This window comes from Notechis scutatus, chromosome 2 (genome assembly GCF_049901735.1).
Source record: "Notechis scutatus isolate UNSWTSFEM ecotype Mainland chromosome 2, rNotScu1.2, whole genome shotgun sequence".
Lineage (NCBI taxonomy): Eukaryota > Metazoa > Chordata > Lepidosauria > Squamata > Elapidae > Notechis > Notechis scutatus.
In genome coordinates, this window is record NC_142010.1 from 239,116,127 (window position 1) to 239,141,926 (window position 25,800).

Consider the following 25,800-nt stretch of genomic DNA (forward strand, 5'->3'; position numbering starts at 1 on the left):
ACATTACTTTTGTTCCTTGGCCACAGAAATGTTGCCTGTACTATTATAATGTAATAAAATGTGCACATTCAAATCTGGTGGTTATTCAAGCCTTATTTGTTTTATTGCTGTAAGTATGCATAGCACAAGAAAATTTCACAAGCAAAAAAAGGCAAAGAGAAAGAAAAAAGGATCTGAACAACACTATAACATTCCTTTTTAGGCTAACCTTAGAGGTTGAGATACACTCTAATATTTAGTATGATATTAAACTTTACTGGGATATCAATATTATGTAAGTTAAAAATACATGAGGAAAAAAAGAGAACAATTTACCTGAATAAGATGAATTAGGGTAGTCAAAATAGCACATCTCAGCATATTGTGTTCTTCACTTTGTTTCCAAAGTAGAGGCAAATACTGAACCAAGCATGCTACGTAAGGTCTTATCTGTAATCAAAAGCAATGTAATATTATTTTTAAAAGTAAAGTGAATCTCAATTTAGATGTAAAAATTAAGAAATGAGCTAACTTATTGTATTAACATATGTAAGTCTTAATTCCATGACTGCATATGTTCAAGAAAATAAACAATTTCATACTTTTAAAAAAATATGCAAAATCAAGCGATAACAAAACACAAATACAGCATTGTCTAAGAATTAGCACCATCATTACAACAATTATAAGAGAAGCTCTAGGAAAAAAGCTTATATTTTAAGTTCTAAATTATGTTATAAATATTATTCATAAATAATGCGTAAAAAAATCAGTGCTGGATTTTCTTGAACTTTCAAACTGAGAACTAAGTACTGTTTTAGGATGGATAACAGGCATGGATATCTATCAAGGAATATTTCAGCCAAGGCAATTAGTGGTACTTTCTTCAGAAAACCACAGCAGGATAGAGGGTGTTCTTACAGAAAACATTTAACCTAACTATCAATCTAATTCCTCTTCAACAGCTTTTTAAGGAACAGGAAAGGAGGAAAAAGCACCAAATAAATCCACAGGAAGCATATGATGTTATAAAGCATGTATTTGATCCGTAGACTAAAGGTTTCTTATTATTTGTACAGCCATGCAAGTCAGAATTGTATCCTTCTAATTTGAGGTAGGCAGATCAGACTGTTTGTTCTTGGAAATGGTTCTGACCATGAAACTGGGTAAAATACCTGAAGATTTAGACTATAATGTCTAAATGACATTATGCAGTTTTGCAGATATTCCAGAATCTTATTCTGTTTTTCATCAGAACTTAAGGGAGCAATGAAAATTCTGTCTATGGAACTCTATCGCATGAGTTTAGTTAATTTACTCAAATACTTATTTACTTATTTTAAGTTTAATAAGTTTACTTATTTAGGAAAGAGAACCAAATTCATAACTATGAAAAACTTCTAACACATAGTTACATAACTTTGATAGCTGAAGAATGCTTTATTTAAAAAATTCAACAAACTAAAATAATATGTGCTTCAAGGAAATGTTCTCTGATTTCTTTTTTTAAGTTTCATATGAATTTAAAAGAAAGAGGAAAATGAAATTTACCTGCATATGGACTCTTTCAATTACACAAGAGAGAATATGGAGGACATGCATCTTTGTATCACATTCTCTAACTTCTTGAAGAAGTTTAAAGAGCAATGTAAACATAGATTCCAAGTACTATAAGAAAAAGATTGGAAGTTAATAAATAATTATTTCAGTTACTGATCCAAAATATTTAATAAGAGTTAATCTTACATCTGAAATATCTGGTCTATCTTTGCCTCAAATCTAGCATTACTAGGATTCATGCAGTCACTTCCTATTTCAAAATTAGTTTTTCTCCTTCTCTTTTTTATTTTCTATCCCTCATGTCTTTTCTCTGAATAATATTACTTCATATTCACTTTTAAGATACCTGAAATGATAACAGCTCATTCAATGTACAAAATCTATCAGAAATAGATAACTAAAAATATGTTTCTTCTATAATCAGCAAGATATAATTATAACTATAAGGAACATTACATTGACCACAACAGAAACTTTTAAATATTCCAAATGACATTTTTTTCTAAGATTACATAACAATAATGAGTTAGTGCACTTTGCTACAAATTAATCTGCGGTTTGTTACAGAATAAGAACATGCTTTGGAGAATAATTGGATTATTCACTGAACAACCTGGAAGAGATTATCGCTTGTAAAATGTTAATACACATTTTTAACTTATTTTTTTATAAAGAACTCTTATATTTTAACTATACCATCAGGAAAGATTGTTTTCCAAATTATATTATCTTCCTTGCTTTTCAAAGATGTACATTACATATTACTATATCAATTTTTATAATTAAAATATTCCACCTTTCAACTGACATATTTACTTGTAGTTAGATAAAATACTTACTGGTAAGAACTGATCCGTCCTAAATTCAAAATCATCCACTGGTAAAATTGAATTAAGAAAAAACAAAACCTGTATCTCATGACTTAAAACAAAAACAAAAAGCCCAATCCAATCAAAGCCCAATCCAATCATTTTCAGCATTCTGTTATATCATAATAATTTATACAAGGAAAAGGATATCAAGTTTCAATGTTGTTGCTGTCTCAATACGGACCTGAGTGAAAATAATTGAATTAGAACATGTCTTGTCCAGAGTGTTTATAAAAGTTTTAAAATAAAACATTTAGATTCCTGTTCTGTATTCTGTACAGTGGTGGATTTGTAAGCTGTACAGATGCAGATAAACTCAACAAGACATCCATAACAAAGTACATTTATTGGTTCATCAGGTATCCTCATAACTCACATTTGTGACGAAGTTCTTTTTTAATGACCAATCCTTTGTATATCTATCTTGTAGGTAAAAAGATGGTTTATCTCCTATCCTTTTTCTCCCATCTTGTAACGATAGAAGTAGAACAGTTACCATGAGTTCAGCCAAGAGTGAGGAAAACTCCCCCAACCCATCGAGGGTCAATTTAGTGACCAATTAGGATTACAGATGTGGTCATGTGACATGGACTACATTACCCAGGATACCTTAACTACATTTACCATGGTGCATTCCCTTAAGGGAACAGCTCACAATTGCTACCTAACTATCTAATTCCCATTAACTCTAAACTGTCTGGACAGCACAATTCCAATTCTTCTACTTCTTAAGTCAGTGCTAAACAACAGATTATAAATACAAATCATTTATTTATAGTCACAACCAATAATACACAAATATACATTTTAAAATGCAGAAAAACAAAACATGAAACATTTAAAAATGAGAAGAAATATCAATGAGTTTTTGAAAGCCACAGCTATTCCTAGAAACTTGGCAACCTTTATGTAGTTGTGGGTACCCAAGTTGGGTCTTGCAGAAGCAAAACTGTAGTTTCTTGATCATAGAGAAATTACCATTTCTGACAATTGGGATTATGAGTGCCAGGTGAAATGGATGGTACGATGGAAAGCCTTAACAGTACACAGTTTACTGACAATTTCAGTAACTGATCAGACCTTCATATTTACCTATAGTGTAATTTCAATAAGAGGTACTGTGACAATTCATGACAACATCTCCTATGTGAAATAGGCAGAATCTTATAAATATATACTGTATATATAGGAATCATTCGCAGAGCATACAGCTATGCCATAATTGGGGTGGATGATTTTGGCAATTTCACTTTAGGCTCTAAATCCCAAATCTTTTGTGTAAGTTTGTTTCCACAAGGTGAATCAGAGACAGAAAGGAAATATGACTTTCAGAAATTTAGATTGAACAACTTCTAAAGCAGGGTTATCTAGAGTTGTGCACCAAATAACATGAAGGCCAGAACATTTGCTTTATACAATTTTATTGCTGCAGGGCATTCTGCAGCAATAGTGTATAACTGAGTAACTTAGTTGTTGAGTAATTGAGGGAAGTTAGGGAACTAAGAATTTCTCTAGAACAGTGGGGCAATAAAAAAACTAGTCACCTATGCAGACCTGTTTGGGCTAGGGATTTGAAATAGGATGGTGGGCAAATGTTGAAGGGTGATACTTTTATTCAGAAAGCTCTGTAATAATATCCTTTATGTAGAAGTTGAAGGGAAAAAATATAGCCCTGTTTGATAGGACTGAAGTTGATTAATTTGCACTATGGTCCATTAATGTAAGAAGGCGATTAATTTCCTTGCTGAAAGAAGACAACTAATTTCCTCCATAATTTCTCATGAGGAATTGAGCTCAAGATTGTTCAATAAATGTCACATAAAGGTGGTCTTTGAAAGGGAAAGTATTTTTCAGCTAAATGGTACAAAACTGTTCATTGATACACTTGATTATTCTGATCTAAATTCTGCTTGTTCAGAAGTCAAGTTATTGTCTGAATATATTCCATTTAAATGTGTACAGTAGAAAAATTGGCAATTAATGACAATAATTGTCACCTTTAAACCCTTACATCTATCTGACCCACCAGATTGGGAGGCAGGTATGTTACAGGTCCCCTCTCTTAAGGAGTTCCATCTGGATGAACCAAGAAGAACGGCCTTTTCCATGGTAACTCTCTCCCTCTAAGCAGCTTGGAGTTACCATGAGTTGGGCAACCACTTCAATTTTCTTAATAAATAAAGTTTAAAAAAAAGGAAAATAACCAAGCAATAGTTGGTATGATTTTGCTATCACCTTTCTTATGCATGGGGAAAAGTGACAGAATTAGGCCACTCTCTGAGGAAGGATAGAATCTTATTAACAGTAATATCTAACACAGAAGTCTGACAATGAGGATTTATTTTCAATAATTTTGACAAAATCAGTTTTGCCACTTTTCAAGTGAGAAGTTACTTTTTTTATTTCTAATTCTGCAATTAGGAACCAAGCAGGGTAAGGATAAAAATCATCATCAAAAAGAGCACTGAATACACTGTCAAATTATCTCATCCAGAACTCTAAAGTGATTAAATCATTGGGACTGGAACTACATTTATCTGAAGAACAAGATGCATTTGTGCCAAAACAGATGATCATTCTTATTTGTTGTTGCTTGTCAGAATCTTAATCTATTTCACTAATAAGTAGTTCTGCTTTTTCTCCTTGGTAGCTTATTATATTCCCTTTTTTTTTAGTAAATAGAAAATTTCACAAGAGGGAGATTCATTATAAAAATGAGAACAGCAGATTTAAAGATCTAAAGATTACCTTTAAAAAATGTATATTTAAAAGATCTGCAGAACAGTTTTCATTAAATATTTTATAAAAAGTAAAAGAGTTTGGAAAAACTCTCATGGGCTAATATATTTGCCATACTTGCAAGGATTTGAAATGATACAATATAAATTAATAACATTCAAATTTGGAAATAACTTTTGAGGTTGAAAACAATGGGGAAGTGCGTAAAAACTTTATTTTCTTTCTTTGTTATTGACAATATTTTCACTGAGAAGATAGAAAAAATAATAATATTGGGCAAGAAGTCTGGACTAGAAACTACTATATGGAATATTTGTTTTCTCCAGACTGATATGCCTGACTCTATGTCTTATCTTTTTTATTAAAAATGTTAGCTTTCTGCAAGGCTTTTCTTCCTGCTAACTTGAATTCCCTGCCAGTCAGAATTATCAATGAATCTGAATTTTACATTTATTTAACTTCCTAATAAAGAGAAAAGATTTTTAGGTAAAGATAGGACGCTCAGACACAAACCCTATTGAATACTGATTAGATGAATCAATAACTACAATCTCCATTACCTATAGCAATTTTTATGGATCAAAGACTTCCTTGGTATCATGCAAAGCAGACATACAAAGTTGACCTCCTTAAGGTTTTCTGTAGGTTTGCTGTATTTTGCAGCACACTGAACTGAACGTCAAGTTTTTGACAATCAAAGAGAAATGTAGTTAACATGAGATGTATTCAGGCCAAAGAAGCTGCATCTTAATTTAGGCAAGAGAGAAGCACTCCAAGAAAGGGAACCAGCTAAACTTTAGAAAGCTTATGAATGAATTACAAATGATATAGTTAGGAGTACTTTGCACAAACTCTTCCCTAGAGAAACAGTTTTGCTTTAGTCAGTGACATTTTGTTTAAACTATCATAATACGGGATAGACAGTCACCTTAAAGATTGTTTAAAACAACAACTGAAACAAAAACACAGATGTCCATATACAGATGGAAGCAGAAGACAGAGCATTTGATTTTAATAGTGTAGCAGCTGCAGCAGTTGATGATGCAAGCAGTACTTGTCTAGCAACCACAATTAGTACTGGCACTCTGGCTGTTAAGTGGGTTAGTCATTAAATGAAATCGCAGTTGTGTTTACATCTTACTATAGCTTTCCTTTGCTTTACAGAGTTGCAAAGGTCATATATGCGAGGATTGGTTGCAAAATTACTTTTTAAATCACTGTTGCAACTGTGAACAGTCACTAAACGAAGTAGTCATTAAATGACGATTATATCTAGTCATGTGAAAAAGTATGTATCAATATTTTATCTTTATTAAAACAGTATATGAAGATAAAGGTGATATACGAGTATCTATTCTAGTGAACACTAATGCAATACAAAAACTGGACAATTGGATCAAGAGAACTCTCAGTGACTCACTAAGAAGGGCCAAACTGCCAAAGAAGAACAGTGGTGGAGAAGCAGCAGTGGACCTATCTTCTCACACTTCTATGAATGCCCCAAAATGCACAAGCCGGACATACTCCTTTCAAATTATGTCATTATCAAGAATCTTTAACTGTAACATCGCAAAAGAATTAACAAAAAACTTGGGCACCTCACAAGATGAAGCAAATACTTCATCAACTCTTCACAAAAGTGCCTTCAAACAATCAGACCTGACTATAAATGAAGACAAAATCATGCTCTCATTTGATATCACTGTATTCAGTCCATAAATATGGAATTAGCCAAAGAATCTATGACTACATTGCTCCAAATACACAAAGATTGAAACACGCAGGATTATGGATCTCATAAACTTCTATTTAAATTAAATTCATTGTCAAATTAAAGGGTCACCACTTTCAGGACTTATAGCAGAGATTGTTATGTAAAGTCTAGAAGACATAGCACTTCCACAAATACAACTCAAATAGATATGTAGACGACACCTTCACCTTAATAAAAAAGTATTAATTAGAAAACACCCACAGAACCATCAACAACATTTTCAAAGGAATCCAAGAAATCAACAACTCACTACCCATCCTGGACATCCTGATCAGCAGAGACCACAATGGCAAACTAGAAACACAAGTGTATGGAAAATCAACCACACCAATCAAGTGCTCCAATACCAAAACAACAACCCTACCTTCCACAAGAGGAGCTGTGCAAGAACTTTGTTTAGACAAACACAAACTCACTGCAGCAACCCTGAACAACAGAAAAAGGAAACAGAGCACCTATACAACATATTTCAACGAAGTAAATATCCACACAACTTTATCAAAAAGCCAACTAAAGCTTTTTAAAGCATCCTGAGTAAACAAAAAGACCCAGCAGTCCCAGAAGAAAAAAAACAGGAGTCATCTACAAAATGCAGTGAAATGACTGCAACAACCACTAGGTAGGACAAATAGGTAGATTGGCAGAATGCATCCATGAACATCAACTACAAGTCAGAAGACAAGATGAAAACTCTAATTTCACAACACATAGACAGATTTAACTATGGTTTCAATTGGAAAACTGACCATCCTAGATCAAGCCAAATCCAAAACGCAAGGGAATTTTTAGAAGCCTGCTGGGACAGCCTAGCTTGGGAAAGTTGTTTGAAATTCTTTCCACTTGTAGACGATCTTTCAAGATTGATGTCCAATTGTTTGGCAATTTTTTAAAATCCCTTTCCAGACTCTACAACTAACTTTCTGAATATCTCAGAGAACTCCTTCAATCCAGGCATCATGATGCACAAAGTTAAAAAACAAAGAACAAATCAAACTCAAATCTGAGGTTTAAATAAGACAGGTGCCTTCCAGCTACTCTGCAATGATGTTCTAATCATTTGAACCTGATTTGGTGCACCTGATTCTAATTTTAGGTATGTTGAGAAAGTGATGAGAGGTATGCTTACTTTTTCCAGATGCAAAATTCACATTTATGTTTATTTAAATGAACAACAAAATGTAAATGGTGTATGATTACTCTGAGTTCAAACTACTCATTTGGATTGATACTAAAATAGATTATCTATTTTAATTGGCTTAGCACAGAAAGGTTGTTCTGAACAGTAAATGAATACACCTTCAGTTAGATCTGATACTGGGGAGAAAAACTACTTCAGATTTTCTGAGTTATATAAAGAACATTTCAAAATCCATAGATACATCCCTAACAAAAGAATGTGACAAGAAACTAATATCAATAAACTGTACATGAAAGGCTAAGTATTTGATAAAGAAAAGCTATTTGTAAAAAAAATCTAGACATACCACTAAATCCTTGTCTTGAAGCAAATTACAGATTGCTTCATACAACATAGGTCTCAAATCAGGCTTGAATTTCACAGAAATCCATTGACCAATTAGCCAGATCACTCGCCGCCGTATTGCTTTATACCTATAAATACAAAAATTATTTTTTGTAGTCACGGTTACTAAAATTGGTTATTAAAAACATTAATTTCAAAATATTTTCAGTAATTTTATTCTTCCTACAATGTCTGAACACTTGCAGGTTTTTTAAAACAATATCTGAATCTGGTGTTAAGATGATTGCAAATATTTAATTTTCTATAAAAATAAATAAAAATCAGTTGACAATAATTTCTAAAAAAATAATTACAATAAAATATTTTACATTGAATACAGACATTCAAGGAATAAAGTTTTCTTTTTACAATCCTGTAATCCCTTTTATCAGGGTGGAATCAGGACAATTGAATGAAGCTGAGCATTTACTGGCCGGATGCCCTTCCTGATACCTACATGGAGTTCACAGTGAGATATTGTCTCTTTGTGCCCTGATTGAGAAACATTTGTCTGCTACCTAGGACTGAACTCTCAACTTTCCAAGTGGGAGGCTTCTAGGCCATTCCACTGCTCAGTAAAGTTAGCTATTTTAGGGATATGTATTTTGTAATCTCTATATCACTAGTGCATTTGGAATCTACACGAACCACAATTCGTAATATTATTTCTAATTAATAACATTCTGACTGGAAGCTGAGAAATTTTTCCAGATGTTGGTAAATTATAATTCTCAGTAGGAACTTTTCTGAAGAATGTCACTGCTTTTCTGAGTTTTTTAAATTCAAAAATATCTATGATACGACCGTTTCCAATAACATTTGTTTCAAGAATGTATATTAAAGAAAAATGTCTTTCTTCAACTTCTAGTAAAAAATACTGAAGTGATTTGCTATTATCTTTTTATGATTTTTTTAATGTTCTCTGTCTAGGTTGCAGTCCTGGGATTTCTCACTAATCACCTACCATTTGCTCTCCCCACCACCACCAAGATCAATTATTCTTCCTAAGTGTTCCCACTATATGTTAAGGCAATCTACATTATAATGCAGAGTACAAACTATACAAACTACACTATGTAGTGCCTTGTATCACTACAATCCAGAGAGTGTTAAGATCCAAAATGCAGCTTGTGTGTATGCAGCTGCCATTGTAGCAATTCCTTATTTTCTAATTTTATCAAAGCTTTGTATAGCTATTGTGGAAGGAGTATGGAAAGAAGTAACAGCGGGTTTACAAGTGCAATGCCAGCAATTATATCAGATCCCAAGTTTAGAACAAGGGAAGAAAGTAACAGAGAGATTGATAAAATTCAACACATGCATAATCTTGTATTTGCCAATTATCTATAGTACATACAATATTTTTAATTGATTGAATGCAGAGAAAACAACTTTCTCAAAACTGCATTATTCACCCTGAATATGCATGAACAACCAATTAAAAAAGGCACCTACCTGTTATGAGTAACTTGCAATTCAGCTAGTAGCTGGGTTTTAAACCACTGATCAAAATCCACACTATCAAACAGTTCATATGCTGCTAATCCAACTGCATTGTACACTGAACAAAGAGAAATTAAATGTGGGCATTTAAAAAAAAATGCTATGTAATTTTAAATGTACTGGTTCAACAAGGAATGCAATTTACCAAACATATTAATTTATGTAAGATTATTAAAATGGAGATTTTGGGCTGTAACATAAAAGGAACACTGCTGGGCCACATCGAAATTTACCTGAACAATTATTTTGCACGCAAAGTAACAGATTATGGGATGCCTTTGGGATTCCCATGGAATAATATAAGCAATCTTCTAACATTTCAATTAAACAAGTTAACAACTAAGAGCTTACCATAAACTATTGCATTTATTATAATCCAGCTCTATGTACAAAAAAAGCTCCAGTGTAAGTAGATCTATCATTATCTTTCATGGATGTCTAAGGATAAAAATGATAATCTAGCTCTTTCTAAGAAACTTAAAATTTCTTTCTTTACATGCACATCTATATCTGTCTTTCAATCTAAAAATGCTACTGCACTGTTTAATACATGCTAATCATAATTCCTCTGACTTCAATGTAAGTCCATTTGTCCTTTATATACAGCATTTATTACAAAAGCTGTTTAAGTGCAAAACTGAGTATGTCCATGTCAGACATGCAACTATGCTACAGAGATTTCCATTTAATTTGTTCTTTGGTCTGATATGGGTATTTCTTAAAAAAAATATCCTCCTCGCCAATTTTTTTGTAGGTTGTATGATAGGCTGGCTTTGGCATCAAATAATCTATTTTTCTGATGCTAGGACTTAAATAAATGAAATGATTTTGTTTCCTATGACAGAACATTCAGAAAGTTCAAAAATGTTTTGCTGGAAGCATCTGAAGGACACTTTCTATATTCCAAGAAGAATTGGAAATGTTCTATATCAAGTTCAAAATACATTTTTTTATTCCTGTATAGAACCTAATTTTTAAAACTATGTTAATTACCTGTCTTGTTTATTCTGATAATTATTTTCAAAACTTCTGACAATGTTATACTGTCATTTATTAAAGGATATTAGAAAACAAGCAACATCCCACATGTCAATGTAAGATTAAAAAAAAAAAATCCTGAATTTACCAGCATCTTTAATCAGAAGAGCATGAGTATCATCCATGTTGGTGGGGCCTGTAGTAATATATGTAACAGAGAAACAAGAGTTAGAAATTCTTTTTATTCATTGACATATGAAGAAAGAAATTGTTTTCATATGAAAGTAGAGAAATACTGAGTTATTTATAAAAAATAATAAAGGCAGAATAAAAATAAATATGCATTTGTTTGACAGTTATAATCCTTTCTAAATTGGAAGAAACCATAATGAGGGAAAAGCATTCATTTGAAAAGGGGAATGTAGATATTTATGTATGGTAACCACTTATCAGCATTATAATGCAATTGTCTTATACTGTATGAAGACAACTCATATAAGGCAATCGCAAAATGTCCAGGTGTGTCAAAATCATGTCATCATGGTGTCGTCACGTGACATATCAGGACTTTTTTCCTCTTTTGCTAAACCGGGTGGGCGCAGCACATGACACATCCAGCCCGCAAGTTTGACACCCCTGTCGTAGAACTTAAGATGACATTGTTGTGGTTCTCATCACTTTCCTCAGCCACTTATAAAAATTGGAACCTATAAATAACATCTGGACAGTTAAGAGTAAAGTTTTTATATATTTCTAGATCACCACTGAAAAACTAGAGCTGGTGAATAACTATTTCTTTTTTGTGGGGTTATTAATTGGCAACAATTCAGGTGATCAAAACAATATTTTTATTTTATTCCAATTATTTTACAGTTCCTGAGTGGTATGGGGGAAATCATGTACACGTTAGATTTGGTGGGGTGAATTCCTTCTTTGCTTTCTGTGTATAATCTGTGTATAATTCCTTCTTTGCTTTCTGTGTATAATCTTGAAGAGTATGGTTACTCTTCAAATCATTCAGACCCTACTTTACTTGTTCACATCCATATTTGGAGATGTATATTTGAAGGGTGCATATTTCTAACATTGCTACCATTCTTTAGCATAATTATTAGTTCTGTTTCTGCATAGGATCTAATAACTTGCATTCAGAGCCTTGTACCTTGGCCCTCTTATAGCTCATTAGGTTTTAATGCATTATAGCTATAGTAGAACTACTGCACCTTATAGGGATGTTAGTATATCTCTATTCAGAAGACTATCTCATTGGGGGGGGGGGATTTCCCCCACAACTGAAAAACCAGTAGGCCAGGGATGGGGAAACTTTTATGGCTCACTCAGGAATTCTGGGAGTTGAAGTCCATAAGTGATAAAAGAGCCAAGTTTCCCTACCCCTGTTCTAGAGTTATATTAGTTCCTAAAGTTTCAGTAGTATTAAATAGAGCCCAACATTACCTGGCAAAATATTTATATTACTTAATGAAAATTATATAATCTAGTAGTATACACTATTAAACATTAAAAAAATACCTTGTAGGGAGTGAACCATTTCTAGAAGAACTGGAGTAAGTGTTTGATTATATTCATGAAAAATATCAATGAAAAGTACTTCTGTACATGGCTGAAAATGAATTAAAATGATTTATTATAGAAAGCAAATAACAATGGAGCAAATTAGCTTGAAGTACTAAGAAACCTAACTAGGAAATAAAAGCAGATGCACAAAGTGGTTAGATTAGTTCTATAGCTTACAGATATTATAATTAGTGAATCTGTCCAATAACATTATCACTTGCCTTAAGCATATACTGCAACGCTGTTTTATCCCTGTATTGCTTTTTATCCCTGCAGCGTTTTCCCCATTTCTTTGTCACCTTCATTTGTTATTTTCTTATTACGGTGTTTGCCATTTCAGAAGCATCACTTTACTGTCCATTATACCAAATTCTACTTTTACAACTGAGTTCTGACATATAGGAAAATGTGTTTAAATATAGTTTAGGCTATCACTATTTCACATTTCCAGTTAAATTATTGCGTTGGATAACTGTATGTTATTGCTGCTTAGTGTGAAGCAATTTACTCCAACAGTAATTTTTAAGCAACAGTTTATTCAAATTGGAAAATCTTCAAACTGCTGTCAACAATCCACGAAGAAGTGCCACACTATATAAAAAGTAAACAAATAACAACCCACCCACTCCACTTGACATTTTACAGTCTTTACAGGTAATCTTCAACTTATAAATATAATTGAGCCTGCAATCATGGTCATCAGAAGTGGGGGTCATTAAGTGGGTAATCATGTGACTGCACCCAATTTTACAATTTTTAAGTGAATTCTGCAGTGATTAATTGAATCTATTATACCCAATGGGCATTTTTTTTGCTGGAAACCAAAAATAAACATTGGAAACTGGCAAAAAAAATGCAACCATTTGATCATAGGGTGTTAGGAATATAAGTCACCTAACAGGTACTTGGGTTAGAAATATATAAACCAGGATAGACATTTTAGTACTACATCTTTAAGAGATTGCAAAAACTGCAATTGGGTGTGGTTTTTCAAACGGCCATAAGATGGAGCCAGAAACCTGGGTTGTTTAGTCTTAATCTCAGAAGAGTGTGTCTCAGTCTCTGTTTCCTTCTGTTGGAAAGTATTGCCGTTCCTCCATTTCTTCTAATTGACTGATATTACTGGATTTGATGTAAATCTGATTCTGATACTGACACTGGACTTTGATATTTGGATTATCCCTGGATTGAAAACTGACTGATTTAACCTGTGAATAACTTTGGACTGCCTATTTTGAACTTTGCTTAAACCTTTATTGAAACTAAAACCCTATATTTACTGTACAGTGTATCTGTATGCTGTGTGTGTATTATTCAAACATTATTCTCTATACGTCTCCCTGTATGCACTCATTCTCCTAACGGGGAATTACCTCAACATAGGGTGCTGCAAATAGTCATAAATAGTTACCAAATACCCAAAATGTGACTACCTGACCACGGGGGAGGGGCCTTAGAACTTCAAAAACAGGTCATAGATAGCTCTAAGGAGGTCCACTGTAACTTCAAAAATTGCTAAGTGTTTGATTGTTATACTCAAAACTCCACTCTCCTGGTTTTAGCATGCAGTTAGAAAGTTTTCACTGGTTAATTTTCATATTTAAAAAAGGTTTTAATTTAAATTATATGCCATATACTTACCCGAATACTGTATTTCCAAGAATCACCTCCTGTTTCTTCAACAACTATATAATATGAAAAAAAAAATTCTTTTTAAAAACTTTCATCCAATATTTATCCTTTAGTGTCATTTTCTTGAATACACATATGAAACAATAGCTTTTTACATGCAAAACATTTAACAGAAATCATAATTATATAGCAAGCAATACATAGCATTTACTACTTAGAAAACCAGAATACTATTTACTGAAGTAGAATTAAACTGAAAGAATAAGACTTCTTACTAAAGCCTTCAGGGTCCTCTTCCCACATTGTTAGTTCTTCCTCAGTTAACAAGAAGTACTGAGTAACTAGCCGTCTGCATATCTCCATTAATGTTGGATATATAAAGAATGATGCCTTTATTTTATGAGCTTCAAGAGTTTCAGGGCTGCTATCTGCAGTAAAATAGTTCACAGGAAGAAATATGTGTTCTACTAATATATTAGAAAGGACTAAGCAATTATGAATACCACTGAACTAAAAAAAAATTACCTTCTATATTTTTGGATGGCTTATAAGCATAATTTTTGACAATCATCTTAATCAGATTCATGCATTGGACAATGAAACGCTCAAAAACAACTCCTTCACCAGCCTCTGTGAAAACATAGCTTACTGAAAATTCCAATGATCTCTGAATTAGAGACGTGAATGAAAATGGATGTTGGTCCAAGAAGTCTAAAAGCTAAAAGGTGAAAATATATATGTGTACATGAGAATACCACTCCAAAGATCAATATAATAATAATAATAAGTCAGAGTAATATGGGTAACTTTCAGAAAAACAATACACCAGGCATATTTGGCATTTAAGGTTGAATAGATTATTCACATTTAACAAAATTATAAAGCATAATAATTCCAATTTCCAATTTTCATTTGAAACATCCTGCAGCTTATACAAAGATTCACCCATTTTAGATCAAGGATGGTTTTTGATGTATTCTTTTTCCAAACTATGAAGAAAACAAAGTAGTAGCCTCAGTATTCTTTGTTGGGTGGCATATACAACTTTTCTAATCAGGTATTGTGTGGATTGCTGAATCTGTAGTTTCTCTTCCTTAAGTGGTTTGGATGATTTTTTTAAAAAAAGTAATTCTGAAGGATTCTGGAGAAGCCCATATTGAGGGCTTGGACCAGAATTTTTGAAATCTATAATGTAGATCTAAGTCTATCAGTACTGTTTGCACTCAGCCTTCCTTTGTGGTCTCTAGGCAAATATCAGCACTCACACAGCTAGCGAGATAAAGAAGCAAGAACTACAGACTTTAGTAAGGTATTAGCCTTGGGGTAAATACAGAATCTGGGAATTCACAAACTTCATTTATAATGAATTTATTGAAGTCTCTAATTCTAATAACTCTCCAATTATTTTTCTTCACTGATCCTTTATGTGAGTTATTTATGCAAACCACATTTTGTAAGACAGCATTTTCTACTAATACTGATTATTAATATAATAGAATAATTGTTGCATTAAAAACTGCTTAAAATCTTAAGAATTTATTTAGTTTAAATTTTAAAGATTGGTGGCTATAGAAACTTACCACTTTAGTGAAAAGGATTATAGTCTTTTCTAGCCGATCCCTACAGGCATTATCTGTTTCTATGTTTTTACCTGATAAATAAAATTAATGTATATTATAAGTACAAAAATATCAGTCATGCTTAGACAGACCTATGAATTTAATTCAAATGACTCAATATTTCTTAAAAGCTATTGCCAAAAAAATCACATATATTTATCTAATATAGCAAAATGCATAATTTAGGAACAAAGAAGCAGTAGAATGATCTACTTAGGGCTCCAGAGACCCTGGATGAGATGGATTACCTAGACCTCTTCCAATCACGTTTCAGGACCTCTTCCAGTCCGGTTTCAGGCTCAAATATGGGACAGAAATAGCACTTGGATGACCTCTGATAGGATAATCAATTTGAAGTGCTGCTTATCAGCTTTAAAGTCCTTCATAGCATGGGACCAGCTTATATGTGGAACTGTTTCACCCCAATCATATTGTCTTAGCCTATCTGGTCAATCAGAATGGGTATATTTGGGGAATCCTGTCAGCTGAAGAATTTTGACTGGAGGGATCCAGGAAGAAATCCTTCTCTGCCGTTGCCCCCATGGACTAGAACACCATATCCTCAGAGATGAGGCAGGACCCCTCCTTCCAGCCTTGCAAAAGCATGTTAAGACTTGGCATTGCCAATTGGAATGGGGGTTGAAGAGTGATATGCGAAACCATGGGGGTGGTCGGTGACATGAGGCAGTTCCCTCTGTCTTTAGCTACTTTTAACTTTGTTCTTAACTATGCTCTAATTAATGCTTTTATATTACTTTTTGTTTTTATTATAAACTTCCCAGAATCATGAGGTAAGATGGACAATATAGAAATGTGATAAATACATAAATGAAATCAACTAATCAAAATCAGCTTAATCAAATTTAAATGAACTTTCCAGGAGTGAATTTTCAATTAAATTCAAGATTTAGAGCTTCCATTCCTCAGATATTAATGGAAGGCAAGATACTATAAGTACAACCAGAACATAAATGCATTTATCTTTAACTAAACAATCCAAGATAATAAAGTATTTCATTAAGAGACAGTTTAGATAACAAGTTTAAACACATTCTTAAAAAAATTACTAAAAACTCAAATCTTTGAAATCAACAGGACTTGGTCCCTAATATACATGCACAGAATTGTATCCCAAAGTCTTAAAATACTTACTACATTCCAAAAATTGTTTTAATCGTACAAATACTGCATGAAGAAATCCCTTGAGGAAATAAAAACCAAAGATGCAAATTATGTTACATTTGCTTTTAAAAATAATTGCATTTGTTGCACTAAAGCATCCAAAGCAACAAGTAAGGGAACAAGAACAGGGTTACTTGAACAAAGCAAATATAAATAATTCTTAAATTTATCAGATATTGATTCTCATCATTTTCTCCAACATAACACTTCCAAATATCTTGAATGCTACTGGTTCCAATTTAAACATACTAATAAGGCAAAATTGTTTATAGCTAATCAAACAAACTACCCTGTTTCTCCAACAATATGGCCTCCCCCAATAGGAAGTCCCAGCATGTTTTATAGGCATGAAATGAAATTAAGCCCCTCCCCCCAAATTAAGGCCTATATTAAAACATGCGAAATGGGGGGGAATGGTGGGGGGACTTGCTGTTAGGAAGTACTTTTGTTGCACACCCGGATATGGTGCTACCTGCATTGACCCTGATACGAAGTGCCCCACCAATGCCGAGGTCAACATCCAAGCCATCGCCGCCACCCACCCAAAGATGCAAGGGGGGGGGGGAAATTAAGTCACCCCCGAAAAGACGGCCTAGCCATTTTTTCGGGGCTCAAAAAAAAAAAAAGACCCGGCCTTATTATATGAGAAACACGGTAGTAAGTCTGTAGGAATAAACAAAGAACAATCCAAATCTTTGAGGGAAGTGCAGAAGCCCTTCCTAGACAATGTAGAAGGAGAGTCATGTTAATCTATGGTATTAACAAATTAAGAGTCTGCTAAAAAAAATTTCAACTAACATATCTTCTTAATAAAACAGGCATGATATTCCCCTCTGAAAAAAAAATCGGGCCGGCCAAAAGAGACCCCACGCTGCAAGCCAAAAAATCGCACACACAACACCAACACTACACACCCTTCCTTTCCAGCCGGTCACGTGTGGATCAGCTCCAGAGCTGGGCAGCCGCTTCCCTGGGGGCGGGGCCGAGGCCGCCGCCCGGGGAGCACCCGCTGCTTTCCCTCGACAGGGCCAGGCGGTGGCGTGTTGCACGGAGAGACGGATGGTCCGTGGCTGCCCAGCTCCGTTTTCCTGCCGCTCAGCGGCCTCCGCTCGCACCACCCAGGCTCCGCTCAGGTGTCCGGCTGGGGCTGTCAGGAGTTGCTACCACCGGCGCGGCTCGGCGCGGCTCCAGTCCCGTGTTGCCTCGGGAAGGGAAAGGCAAAACGGGGAGCTGCTGCGCCTGAGCCTCCGGTGCCGCTGCTGCTGTTGCAAAGCGCTGCCACGGCTCTTCCTTTTTGCCTTTCCCTTCCTGAGGCAACGCGGGACTGGAGCCGTGCCGGCGGTAGCAACTCCTGACTCAGGGGGCCTCCGAGGGGAGGGGAAGGAGGAGAAGAAGGGGGGGAAAGGGGGAGTGGGCGATTTCCAAAAAAATTGGAATTCCGATTTTAATCGGAAGAATATCATGTCTGATAAAAGCATAAGCTTTTATGAGATGCAATTCATTTAATCAGTGACTCTGATTCTATATGCAATACATTGGATGAAATGAGTATGGCTTAGGAGTTAGTCTCTTTAACAAATGTGTTAATTGGAAAGGATGCTACTACCACCCTCTGATATTTTTTAAAAGCCCTTCATGAAATTATTATCAAACTAATATTTTTAATATGACAAGAGGAGAAAATTATTAACTACACAAAAAATATATTTCCTTTCCCTGTGTACTTGTGGAGCACAATTCCAGCACACTCTTCAAAGGTCAAAGGCTCCAAAAAGTTTACGCCTGAAGAAGATCTCTTGCTTTTCTTCTAACAAGATAGAATTTGAATTCTACCATATTGTTATACAAACCACGGGTGGGAAAAATCCTTTCAGATTTAACCACTCGTGCAGCAAGAAAATACAAGCAGAAGCTCTTTAATAATGTGAGTTTGGTGTTATCATTATGCCCAAACTCATCTTTAGACATCTAAGAATATACAGTATTTTACCTTTTTGGAATAGCTACTTTATTTACAAAAAATAAGCACTTACTTACCATAACCTCTATGTTTTTATGAGGCTCCACAAACCCATGAACTGTCAACTTGCGAAGCACTGAAAAGTTAAGAGTCTTATTTCATACATCACAAAAGTTATTCATTGGCCTTGTTTTATTTTTAATATTGATTTTCTACAAGAATTAAAATATAAAAAGCAACAACAAAAAATAATTTAAAAGGAAAAAACTAGGAAGGGAAAGGTCCAAAAAATAAGGAAAAAGGAAAAAATAAGAAAAGGATAGCTTCTAATTTTCTTCGATATACTTACAAATATAAAATGCATTAGCCTTTTGATCTAAAATTCAATAGTACACAATATTAAATAATAAAACAATTCTAATAATCAAATCCCAATTACTGGCTTGTAATAAAGCATTCTTTATAATTATGTCTTATTGTAAACAAGGAAAGGAAACAAGGTAGTATTCTCATTCAAACACCTACTTCAGGTTTCCCTCTGAGAGGAGAAATTTAGCAAAACATACTGTTTATTCACATTAGGAAAGTTTTTAGAAGGTTAACTTTAATGTCTAAATATGATCATCATGTAAATAAACAACACTCTCTCACAATTTTAATTTTTCAAAATCAAATATCTTCAAAGCTTTTGACATTTGTCAAGACAATTTTAGCATTGTAGTTTATATACAAAGAACTAGTAAAAAAATAAAATGTATTAATCTTAATAATTCAGAAAGTTCTTAATGTTATTACAAGAAAGTACAGAATTATTTCACAAATTTATCCTTGTCTGACAACTCAACAGGCTATTCAAAACACCCGGAAAAAAATTGTTGCTATTATTATCATTTACATTTCTACAGATAGCCCTCAACTTATAAATGGACCAGAATTTCCATTGTAAAGCGATGTGGTTGCAAAGCAAGAGAACATGTGACTGCATTGCTTAATGATCACAATCACAGCACTCTCCATTGCCACAGTTAACTGAGAATCACGGGTCATTAAGTGACTACCCACCAATTCAAGCCATTCTCTCCCAGCCCAAGGGACTGCCTCAGCTACCTATCTTCTCCAATCTCTGACCTTTGCAATATACTTCCACCTCGAGCCCTGTCAGGATCCAACTCCAGACTGTGGACAGAGTTAGCCTACAATACTGCATTCTAACCACTGCACTACCAGGGCTCCTATTTGGAATTATCTTTGATGATCAAAAGATAATTTAAGAAAAATGGAAGATATTTTACATTTTTTTAACCTGAGAGATTGAATAATTCTTTAAACTAATCTCCTCCGCCAAGATAGCATGTCATATGCTAAAGATGAAAATCTGACATTGTATTTCACGATGATACTATATTTTAAATATAATATTTTGTCAATTACCTTTCAATGATAAGAGAGTTCTTTCTAATGAATTACTCATAGTTGTTTCATCTCTAAGACAAATCTGTTGAAGGAATGTATCTGTATGATGATTCCACAAGGAACAGGTAAAACTATAAATTCCAGAAGCTAACTGCAAAAATATAATTAAAAAAACTTCATAGTTAATATAAATATAAATACAATAGGTTTTAGTAGCTAACTATAATCCAGTTGTTACAAACTTAGAAAATTTAATTGATCCGTTTGTTGGGATACTCAAGCATATTTACCCAGAGCAAGTCTTATTTAGTAAGCTGTCCATTTTTTAAACAAATGCAATCAGGACTGCAATTTTATTAATGAGTAAAGTTAAATTGGATACAATCAAGCATCAAAACAGCAACATGAGCTCTTACACAAAGCCTGTATGCATGGGATTGATTTTTTTCATATTGCACTTCTCACAACTGATCTGAATCTCTGTGCCACCTCATAGCATCTTTTCCTATTCTCTCAGCATTCAAAAATGTTTGCCATGTTAAAACAAATCAGAAAGTTGATTTGTCATTTAATATAAAATACCTGAACTAAGAAACTAAATTTGTCATTCCTCTAAAAAAGGAAGATAAACAACCGTCATTTACTGGGATTCTCTAGTTTGGGGTTACTGATATCTCTGGAACATATCATGGTGATCTCTAAATGCTACCTTTAGATGAGATAGGCATCACATAAATCTAATTAATTAAAATAAAAATGAAGTCATCTTCAGAATGACAGATTTTGTCAGTGTGCCTCATCAGTTATAATAAAGATTTTAAAAATATTTTAAATTTGAAGATTTCAGCACTAGGTTTTTCATCTGTCTTGAATAACAAAATAAGCAAAAATTGTAAAATGTTTTGAATATGAATTATTTTTAGCTTGAAATTACACTCTTCAATTTTGAAGCAAAGCTGTTCTGACCTCACCAAAAATATTTCCAGATTAAAATGGCTTAATGGGATTAGAAACAGAACCAGTTCAATGTAAAAACTAACCCCAAGGAACCAAATCATCTTATTCTAGAGAGGCATTTTGAACTCAATATTATTCAACTCTTGAATTATATTCATCTTTAGCAATGAAACAATATATCCAATAAAGCAAAGTTTCATACTTACATCATAGAAAAGTTTTCTATCTGCAGCAAGACGTTTAGATGCTAAAGTCTTTGTAACATGATAAAAGGTAAGTAAAGCTCTGTGTTGGAGAAGGTCATCTTGAATTTTGACACATTCTACAAGAGCAGGAATAAGTTCTGGCCACTGTCTAGGACAATCCAGCCTAGCAACTTTTGCAATCAGTACAGAAATTTGTGTGGCAATCTGCAAAGATAGTCAAACAAAATACTCAACATTAAGCTACAAGGCATACTGAGCTATAATCAAAACAGAATCACATCTATTGAAAATTCAGCAACATTGTGTCATACATTGCAGAAAAAAATAAACACAGGATTAAGGCTGTAAGATCTAAACAAAACAGTTAACACAAATAGACTCAGAAAGAAAATAGTGTGGTATGGAACGATCTCACCCATTTTTCCAAACCAGTCTATACAAAATATTATTGTATTTTCTTTCTCAATGGTTTTTCCTCAAAATAGCGAATTAATTTTCCATGACTATTGAGCATAGCTGCAACTGCATTTGGAATTATTATATGTTTCTAAAATATTTTTGTACATAAGCCTTAGGGACTTTTCCATGTCATCTATTCTCTTATATGCAGATTTTGACTGTAGTTTAATTGTCCCAGGGGTGGGTGGATACATATAAAATGCACATTGTGTGGTTAAAATATTTTCTAATTTTAACTTTGATGGTGAAATTAACTATCTACATATCAAAAATAAAAGAAAATAAGACACAACTACAAAATATACTGTATATGTAGTAAAAGACAAAGAAGGATAATGTACACTTCTGTGGAAAGTGTATTTGGCACAGAAATCCAATGCTATTTTTTATGAAGTACTATTAATTTTGATAAAATTAACTTTGATGAAAGAAAATGTTACTGCAATATTTTAATGAGAAATCTCTCTCTCTCCCTCTCTCTCTCTCTGTGTGTGTGTGTGTGTGAGAGAGAGAGAGAGAGAGAGAGAGATTTTTTTTTGTCTCCAAATAATTATAGGACAGTTATAGTTGGTGGCACAGGAGTGACAAATCTCAGAATTAGAAAGTTTCAAGATTAATTTTCAGGTTTTTCAAATAGAATTAGAACTTTTTTGCACTAAATCCCTGAAAAATTCCTTCCAGTCAATGCAGATATTATTACTGGGCTAAATGGGCCAATTAAATGATTAAACATAAAGCAATTTCCTTGTCCAGCTTTTTCCAAATAAAGCCCTACAATGAGTATTTTTAAAAAATCAATATACTATAAACATACAGTATACTTTCATTCTACGGATTTTTAGTACTATCAATAATTTTTAAGGTCTCACAAGATAGTGGGTTTTGATGTAAAAAAACTCAACCCTGGTTTGAGCTCTAGGCAGTTATCTTGTGATTGAAATGGTTATACCCAACATTTATTGGATGCTTGATAGCATCTTCTCAGAACAGTTAATTCCAAAATGGCCAAGTAATTCTGATTAGGGCTCAGTAAACCCTTATCTACTATGATCATCTTTTTGGAAAAAAAACATAAAGGAAAAACCTAAAAAAGATATGAATCTGTATGGTTCATAATGATTACAAATGGTTCATTCTTTACAAAGGAAAATTCAAGAGCAAAACCAAGGAAATGATTAATTAAAGAAATTTGAAATAATCGACTGTCCTTTATAATAAAGGATTTATGGTCACAAATGAAGGCAAATGCTCACTTTACCAATGTCACACTTTTGTTTCAAAAGTGAATACACAACTACTGTTATTACTTTGCTCCTTTCCACAGCCCAAAAGATTACTAGAAATAATACATAAAACTTATAAAAGAAATGTATATTGTGACTTGACTTTAGTTCAGGAACGCTGGCTCCAATAACAACATGGCAAGACTTTCTCTGAGCTGACCTAGTGCCACTACATTATATTCTTATAAAGAGACTCCAAGCCTGTACCGAATCTAGAACTTCAACTATAGTACCTTTCTTGTACCCATATACTGATTATACACAACATGGAAAAAAACTCAGTTTTGTTAATTGTCTTCTTCTCCTACCGAGTCATCAGGAAGTCTCAGTTCTCCCACTCTGTCCAGAATGCATTTCAACATCATGTATCCAACAAGAATATAATTGTCCCAAATACAGTATTGTTAATTATTTTTAATCTGATTTATAAAGATGGAAATTGTACAACACCCTGCTTCAATTGGAACAGTTTATAACACTTATAATAGTTTTCAAATAATGTCACAAATCAGATGGAGTAAAATGTCTGATGATTATGCTAATGAACTTTTAAATCTACTCTTAGAAACATGTTAAGATAGAACCCATTTAATTTTAAATTTTTTTTCACAAAAATACAGTCTCAAAAAAGCATCAACAGATCCAATTTTCTTATATTCACTAACCTGATTTACTGGCTCATTGAAATTAGCAATAAGTCCGGCACGCAGAGTAGATTTTTCTTCTTCTGACAGAGCACTGTTTATTGAAAAATTAAAGCCTATATTAGAAATGACCATGAAAACTTTAGAGAGGTTTCTATGATCAGCAAGAATAATGCAATACTGTAGAATATTTTACAGTAATGCATTTTGAACTAAAGAGGTAATCCTCAAGTTACAATCCTCATTCAGTGATTGTTCAAAATTGTCATGGTGCTGAACTAGGCCTTACAATAATTTCTTTATATAATATATAGGAGAATATTAGGATATTAGAACTTATAAATTTAAAAGAGAAATATCTTGATTTAATCAACCTTTGTTCAGTAGGTTTCAAATAAGAGCAAAAAATAGTGGTTGAAAACTTTAAATTTTAACACTACTTTTGGTACAGGGAATCTGATTAAAAGTTCCATTACTAAAAACACAGATCCAGATTCTATTTGCTCCTTCTTAGTGCAATACTTGTCTCTCTGTTTTATTAACAGTTTTAGATCATTTGAAAACAAGATAACAGGTATCTCTTAGTATACGTTATTGTTAAAAACAAATTTAGCGTATATTTGACAGGATTTCACACAACTGCTATATTTGTGAAAAAATTTCAGACTTGTCACTTTTTATTCAATGAGAATATTTGTTCAACTGACAAAATGTGTAACAAGATAAAAATAGTAAAGATGAATTGATATTACAAATATAAGCAGGGACAATGTTTTCTAATATGCTTTAAACATAAATGAAGTGAATATTAAAAATGATTGTTCTTTTGTAAAATTCATGTGCTGCAACACTGGCATCTATAGAATAATAGAAATTATATTCAATGACAGTCTTATTTGATTATTTATATATTCATGAACTACTGAGTATACAGTATGTACTGTTATGTATACAATATACAGTAAATTATGTTGAAGGAAGAGATTTGGTTTCTGAAATCATGGTTAGCTGGATAATGGACTGCTTGCTTCAAGTCAGGAAATAATTTTTGAAAGTATAACTGCAGGGATGACAGAGAAGATTAGAAAGTATTCCTTACTGCACTGCCATTCGTCTCCAATAGCGGTCAATTCCATTTTTGAAGTATAGAACAGCCAACCACCTCACATTTATATCCAAACTGTGGTTAGTGAATATGTTCTGTAACAAACAAACAGAATTTAGTATAACAGTAATACAGTATATATAGTGTGTCTTAGGTATTGTACAAAGTTGCAAGAATCTATATTCCCAAATTTTGTGGTAGTGGATGATGTACATAGAGAATAGAGTTTTGAAAATGCTAGAGTTGTTGGCCTAAGATATATAGCATAGGCTTAAAATTAAAATTAAAATGTTCTGATTTTGATTCCCAAGAAAATGTTGACAGATGAAGTCATAAACATCTGTCTGTAAATCTTAGAGCATCTCTCTTTTCCCAAGACTATTAGGCAATTACTGGAGGAAGGCTTAATTTCAGGAAAAGATATTGCTGCTTTAAATAGTTGCAGATAGATTATATATTCAATGAATATTTTCCATATAATTTCCACATAATTTCCTAATTCACATATTTAGTTGTATGATCTGTGGATTTAATTCAATGTCATATTAATTCAGAATATTTCAGAATACTAATTTAATCATGAACAGTGTTTGAGTGCTATAGAGGTTGTTCTGTATTCTTATTTCAAAGTGGATAATGATAATTGGCCAGTTTCTTGTATATTTACACACTGTAGCAGGTGACACTCAAAGAAAAAAAGCACTTTTTGTTTGAAAGAAAAGAAATACTCCATCTAGCTGCATATTTAGCTTAATTATAATTCATATGCATAGTTTATCAATATAATTAAAATGTGACCAACTGCAGAGTTACTGGGATGTACTCTATACTGAATTTATTA

The 25,800-nt window shown here is 33.2% G+C and overlaps 1 protein-coding gene across 3 annotated transcripts in view; it reads right to left on the bottom strand.

The window, feature by feature from the left end:
- IPO11 (importin 11) overlaps window positions 1-25,800 on the bottom strand; it is a 63,465-nt gene that overhangs the window by 33,777 nt on the left and 3,888 nt on the right. For all 3 annotated transcript variants that reach the window (XM_087958372.1, XM_087958371.1, XM_087958370.1), the window contains 18 exons: window positions 24,954-25,054; window positions 23,876-23,948; window positions 21,469-21,672; window positions 20,324-20,456; window positions 18,970-19,028; window positions 16,903-16,951; window positions 15,712-15,782; window positions 14,657-14,849; window positions 14,407-14,559; window positions 14,141-14,184; window positions 12,455-12,545; window positions 11,073-11,120; window positions 9,899-10,004; window positions 8,406-8,532; window positions 2,559-2,592; window positions 2,379-2,419; window positions 1,531-1,647; window positions 316-429 (listed from right to left, as the gene is read on the bottom strand). In XM_087958372.1, the coding sequence (XP_087814498.1) occupies window positions 316-429; window positions 1,531-1,647; window positions 2,379-2,419; window positions 2,559-2,592; window positions 8,406-8,532; window positions 9,899-10,004; window positions 11,073-11,120; window positions 12,455-12,545; window positions 14,141-14,184; window positions 14,407-14,559; window positions 14,657-14,849; window positions 15,712-15,782; window positions 16,903-16,951; window positions 18,970-19,028; window positions 20,324-20,456; window positions 21,469-21,672; window positions 23,876-23,948; window positions 24,954-25,054 (1,758 nt within the window). The remainder of the gene's footprint in view (window positions 1-315; window positions 430-1,530; window positions 1,648-2,378; window positions 2,420-2,558; window positions 2,593-8,405; window positions 8,533-9,898; window positions 10,005-11,072; window positions 11,121-12,454; window positions 12,546-14,140; window positions 14,185-14,406; window positions 14,560-14,656; window positions 14,850-15,711; window positions 15,783-16,902; window positions 16,952-18,969; window positions 19,029-20,323; window positions 20,457-21,468; window positions 21,673-23,875; window positions 23,949-24,953; window positions 25,055-25,800) is intronic.